The following is a 6126-nucleotide window of genomic DNA, read 5'->3' as shown; positions in this document are numbered from 1 at the left end:
GCAGCACGAGCAGCAGCAACACCAGCAGGAGCTCCATCAGCAGCGAGAATGACGAGACGCGTCAACAGCATTTGCAGCCTGGAATCCGGTTCCCAGGTAAATGTTGTGGTCAGCGTCAGCGTAAACGCCGACGTTCATTGCGACGCGTCTACTGCGCTGTAAACGTATCCATAATGGGCCTATTAGTGGCCGTTGAGATATACGCCCAATTAGCCATATTTCTATAGATAGAGCAACAGTCCAAGAAGTAGTTCTAAGATTGCTGCACACATGACAAATAAATATATTCTAATTAAAGGAATAAAATGCTATAACACATTAAATGACTATAAGTTGAATATTATAGTTGAAATGAACAGCAAAAAAAACCTGATAAAAAGTTGAAATTGTAAAAATACAGAAATGTACATATGCATAGAAATAAGTATATATATTACATCGGCGAGATAGTCGATTAAAGTGTGGCCAATTTCAATAGATAAATAATTTAATATATTTAATATAAATAATAAGATTATTTAACCTATAGTTATGTGAACATAATGTAATGTTATTCAATAGCATGTCAACAAAGACCTCAAGTGAAATCAGCTCCAACAAGGCGAGCCCGGAGCTTAAGAAAGAAAAAAATATAACCTCTTGGCTCATTCTCAAATTCTATTAACTTAAAGAATGGACAGTATCTAAGAAACTATTAAACAATAAATAAAACCAAAAATATTATTAACTATAAATTTAATGAGCTGAAAATTTGAGAGTGGGGAACCAATTTTTTTCTCTTTGAATTAAAAACTTAATTAAAAATATTTGTTCACCCAAGTATTGATTTATTAATAACTGGTGAAACTTGGAATTCCAACAGCTAGATAAAGAAGATATTAACCCAGTGAAAAACAATTCAGCTTTATAGTGTACCCTATTTAATAGTATTGACACCCATTTTGCTCTGTTCGTATAGAAGCGTACAAAATACAAACTAAACTTACGTATAGCAAATTGTTTTGTTCTTTGGGGCAAGCAACAAACAAAAGCTTTAAATACTAATATAGATAATGATTAAGAGCCAACAAAAAATACAAAACAAAAAAAATGCTAAGCTAAGAGTTGAAGTGGGCTATAGATAGTTATTGTAAATAAATAAATCCCATTCAACCCGTTCATATTAATATCAAATTACAACATTAATCATATCGCTAATTGTACAAAATTGTCTAAATATACAAAGCTAAGCAGACTAATGTGTACATGTATATATTTAAATGTATTTGCTAAAAGTACAGTTGCGCCAAACACAAAGCTTATCATTAAATGTGAGTTGATGTATACCCAGAAACAACAAAAAAGAAAAAAACCCAAAAAGAAAAAAATACCGGAATAAACAATTGATATTTGTGCAAAAATGATACGAATTTCTTGATGGTTAAACGTGCGGGGCACGTGAAGGAAGCAATCACTTTATTACTTTTCACTAATCATTGGCCGAGCACTCGACAAATACACGCGAGCACTTAACTTACTCGGTCCAATTTCACAGCATGTTTTGCGGTTACTTTACATTTTCTGTTGATTTCTGATAGCATTTACACGATGTGTTTTAGCCTAGGGATAGTTGTGGTATAAGGGCAAAAATTAAAAAAAAATCGACAGTGGAATTTCCCGTTTCTTGAATCTATGCATTTTAGTGGTGCGACACGAAGATACCACGTAACCAATCAAAATGTTAGGAATGGTATAAACTCTCTAGATTCAAGTTTCTTTAACGAATATACAAATGGAAAAATAAACTCCGGTTTTACTGCTTTATCATCAAGCATAGAGCCGATATCTTTTCTGTTGTTTATACCCAATTTATGCCTTTTAACTGGGTAACAAAAACAAAAGGTTTCTTGACGCTAGTGCGTTGGGCCCAACTAATTAACTGATAAGAGCAAAAACCCAACAGTCGTTCACGTGACACGTGCAACACATAATTTAATCAAAGTAATCAACTCGTACTCCACACGCCGTATGCATACGCAGTAAGCTGCCAGTGATATCTGCAAAGTAGATACGAAAAATGATCTAATCAATGCTGTGCATTAGATTTAAAAGCGCTTGGGTTTTTCAGAAGCCCACACAGTAGAGAGACATGCAGAGTCCGGCAATGATTGGTCTGAGTGTCCTGCTTTTGCTGGCGGCCAGCAGCCAGGCACGCCTCCTGCCCATCCAAAATGAGGTGCTGTGGTCAGCGGATTTGATCGAAGCGCCGCTGGAGGTGCAGCAAGATGAGCTAGCAGGAAGAGCGGGTAAGGAAAGTTTGCCCTGAATTGGATATGTAGCTTGAAGTGGTATATTTTATAGCTGGCTGCTCCATTAAGATCAGAAGCACTGAAATGAAAAATCCACAACCGTTGCTTATTAAGCCTGGCACCTCGGAATTTTTCCCGTTCTCGGCAACTGGCTTTGTGGATGTGGAGTATGACAAGACCATTGAGTTCCACTGCACCAGCAGTCTGGACTCACCTCTTTCTGGCAAATTCGTAACGGCCAAGTGTGTGGGTGGCACAACCTTTAAGGTTGGCGACAAGCAGCATGATATATCCGCGATTAAGTGCACTTCCTGGCCGGCATTTGTGGCCAAGAAGTCTGGAGCTAAGTGCAATGGTGGCACTACCCTTGTCAATGTCGGCTTTGAGCTGAGCGGCTCCCGTTTTGCCAAAGAATACGAGGTATGCTTCAATGAGGATGAAGAGGTAACTCGCTACGTTTACCATACTCTCAGTGCGGGCAGCAATTATTATGCCACCGGTGTGGATCGCATTACCTTTGGAACCGGCGGCTTCTTTGCTGGCAAGAATGTGGACAAGCTGTACACACAGGCGGTGCAGAAGGAGACAATTGACAAGACCTTGGGCATGGATTCATCGAAATACTTTGACTCACCGAAGAATGTATTCCTCGCACGCGGTCACATGGGCGCTAAGGCGGACTTTGTTTATCCACCCGAGCAGCGTGCCACATTCCTGTTTATCAATGCGGCACCACAGTGGCAGACCTTCAATGCTGGCAACTGGGCACGTGTCGAGGATGGCGTCCGGGCGTGGGTATCGAAGAACAAAAAGTATGTAGAATGCTGGACGGGTGTTTGGGGTGTCACCACCCTGCCCAACAAGGATGGCAGGCAGACCAGTTTGTATTTGGCTTTCGATAACAATGGCAATGGTCTGATACCCGTTCCCAAAATCTATTTCCGTGTGGTCATCGAACCAAGCACCAAGAAGGGCATTGTCTTTGTCGGTGTCAACAATCCGCACTTGAGTCTGGATGAGATCAAACGCGATTACATTCTGTGCAACGATGTCAGCGATAAGATCAACTGGATCAGCTGGAAGCGCGCCGATATCCTAGCTGGCTACTCCTACGCCTGCGAAGTGCCCGAATTCCGTAAAAAGGTTACTCACTTGCCAGAGTTCTCTGTGAGTGGTTTGCTCGTTTAGTTTTAAATAAGATTGAATAAAAGAATACTACGAATATGTAAAATTTACTTGTTCGATGGGATTTTGATTGGAAAGTGAGTGTACATTATCAAATAAATATAGAATTTATTATTGATTAACATTATATGTTATTTTCTGCTGCTGAAATATATATTATATTTGATATAATATTATGGGGATATTTACATATACTAATAGCAAAATTTTTTTCTTGCCTTAACCCAGCTAAAGTACAAAATGATTTTCTATTTATCCGACATTTTTAAAATGATCGGTTGCATTTTGTATGTTTCTAACAATTTACAAAGCCTTAGATTGCTCCTTAGTGATGATAATGTTATCTGCAGTATTCCATATAAATTTTCTCCACTATCCATTAAATTATGCCTGTGAATTACACATCATTTAACTTGACCTCTTCAAAGTTAAGGTCTTAAATTCCTCTTGTTAACTAATAAGCATTTTCTGTTTAAGTGATTTTTGATGGGATAATCAGTTTTTTTATTGGAAAGATCTAGACAAGCAGACCACCCTTGGCGGTCAGAGCGGGCAAAGTTTTGACCGTCTTGAGGAAATCGGCGACCTCACAGGCGTACGACCAGCCAGCCTTGATGTCCGTCGTCTTCCAGTTGATGTAGGTGACCTGATCGCTAACATCGTTGCAAATCACATAGTCCTTCTTGATCTGGGCCTCGGTCAAATGGGGATTGTTGACGCCGACAAAGACGATGCCACGATGTGTTGAGGGCTCAATGACGACACGGAAATATAATTTGGGTACGGGAATCAGGCCGTTGTTGTTGCCATCGCGAGCCAAATATAGAGGGGTCTCCACGCCATTTGTGTTGGGCAGTGTGGTCACGCCATAAACACCAGTATAGCAGTTGACATCCATGCGGTTCTTGGACACCCAGGAGCGTAGACCATCCTCAACGCGAGCCCAGTTGCCAGCGTTGAACACCTGCCACTGTGGTGCCGCGTTTATGAACAGGAATGTGGCACGCTGCTCGGGCGCATAATCAAAATCGGCCTTGGCACCCAGATGGCCGCGTGCCAAATAAATATTTGCACCCGAATTGAAATACTGATCGGCATTGCCGCCCAAATCCTTATTAATGGTCTCCAGCTGTGTGGCCTGTGTGTAGAGTTTGTCCACGTTCTTGCCACCGAAGTAGCCAGCGGTCTGGAAGGTAATACGATCCACGCCCGTCTCATAGTAATTGCTGCCCGGGAAGAGCTGATGGCGCGTATAGCGAGTAACCTCCTCCTCCTCGTTGAAGCAAATTTGCATTTGCTCAGCAAAACGCGATGAGGTAATCTCGAAACCCACCCGAATGACAATACCACCATTGCATTCAGCACCCGTCTTGAGCGCCTTAAAGCCCGGCCAGGACTTGCAGTACAGATCCTTGAATTCAAAATTATCGCCATTGATCTTAAAGGTGGTGCCGCTCACGCAAGTCGCTGTCAAAAGGTTCTCAGAGTGTGTATTGAAACCACTTGGACACCAGAGCTCCAAAGTTTTGCCACTTTCCACATCCATTTTGCCGACATCATTGAATGGATACAGTTTTTCCGTATTGGTTACCAAGTACACAGGCTCCGGTTTGGGCAGACCACCACGAATGGTGACACTACAGGCTGTTCTCATGGGAAGGAGGAATCATTAGAATAAGATCCCTTTTAGTTTCTCTACTTTCTCGCCCATTACTCACCAGCATCACGGTTCTCTGGCAATGGTTCGGGGAGGATGTAATGTTCATCAACAAGCGGTGGCAATTCTACTTCGCGCAATGGGACACGAGCCCAGGCTGCATGAGCCACAAATAGTAGTAAGATACTTAGGCACTTCATTTTGCTTATAGTATGATCGTTGGGATCGCGCCGCCCTTAAATAGAAGCAGTCAAGCTAATATCTCAACTTAACATTATCTTAATACATTTGGCAAATTAATTAAAAATATTTCCCAAATCAGCGAAACACATACAAATACTGATTAAATACCATAATCATTGTGAGCTATTTAAGTACTTCATTCAATTGATTCGAGTGCCCGCGACAGATAACCATTGAGAGTTACCACAATTGCATCAGCAGCAGCAACAGCAGCAGCTGCGGAGAGGAGGGAACACTTGAGCAGTGGCGTTGGGGGAGGGGGGGTAGATTAAGCTCAATATGTCAAAGGTCGACGGCTATTGGCATTAATTAATGAAATGTAAAATGAACGGCGGTGTAGATGACAACAGGAAACGCAGTGAATGAAACGAAAGCAATTAGACTCAAGGACAGGATGAAATGCGCGACAAGGATAACAAGGCGTCAACCATAGGGAGAGGGAGAGTGTGTGTGGGTGAGGGCGGGTGTGGGGGCGTGGGCGAGTATAATTTGTGAAAATTGATGATTTGTTTAGATTTACGAATGAGCGAGCAAAACGAGCCAAATTGGCACGTAGCAAGGACAACAAACGGCAACGACAGCAAAATGGCGGAGCAAAATACAAAAGAAACGAAAAGTGGGCGAGAAAAAAGGCAAAAGCAAAGGCAAAGGAAAAGGAAAAGGTGCCCGAATCACGAAGGAAATGGAATGTGCTGGCCAAGGTCCGGCATCCCAAGGTGCTTTGCTAATTGATTTGATGCAGATAAATGAGCT

The 6126-nt window shown here is 41.8% G+C and overlaps 2 protein-coding genes across 2 annotated transcripts; one reads left to right on the top strand and one right to left on the bottom strand.

Moving 5' to 3' along the window:
- Positions 1 to 2113: 2113 nt before the first annotated feature.
- Positions 2114 to 3523, top strand: LOC6557884. Its single transcript, XM_001985219.2, has 2 exons — positions 2114 to 2285; positions 2341 to 3523. The coding sequence occupies exons 1-2, from the start codon at positions 2129 to 2131 to the stop codon at positions 3474 to 3476; spliced, it is 1293 nt and encodes a 430-aa protein (XP_001985255.1). The 5' UTR covers positions 2114 to 2128; the 3' UTR covers positions 3477 to 3523.
- Positions 3524 to 3953: 430 nt separating this feature from the next.
- LOC6557876 lies at positions 3954 to 5353 on the bottom strand. Its single transcript, XM_001985220.3, has 2 exons — positions 5192 to 5353; positions 3954 to 5117 (listed from the first exon to the last, which is right to left on the bottom strand). The coding sequence occupies exons 1-2, from the start codon at positions 5328 to 5330 to the stop codon at positions 3991 to 3993; spliced, it is 1266 nt and encodes a 421-aa protein (XP_001985256.1). The 5' UTR covers positions 5331 to 5353; the 3' UTR covers positions 3954 to 3990.
- Between the last annotated feature and the right edge of the window lie 773 nt (positions 5354 to 6126).

This window comes from Drosophila grimshawi, unplaced genomic scaffold (genome assembly GCF_018153295.1).
Source record: "Drosophila grimshawi isolate 15287-2541.00 unplaced genomic scaffold, ASM1815329v1 contig_44, whole genome shotgun sequence".
Classification (NCBI taxonomy): Eukaryota; Metazoa; Arthropoda; class Insecta; order Diptera; family Drosophilidae; genus Drosophila; species Drosophila grimshawi.
This window is presented reverse-complemented; position numbering and strand designations above follow the sequence as displayed.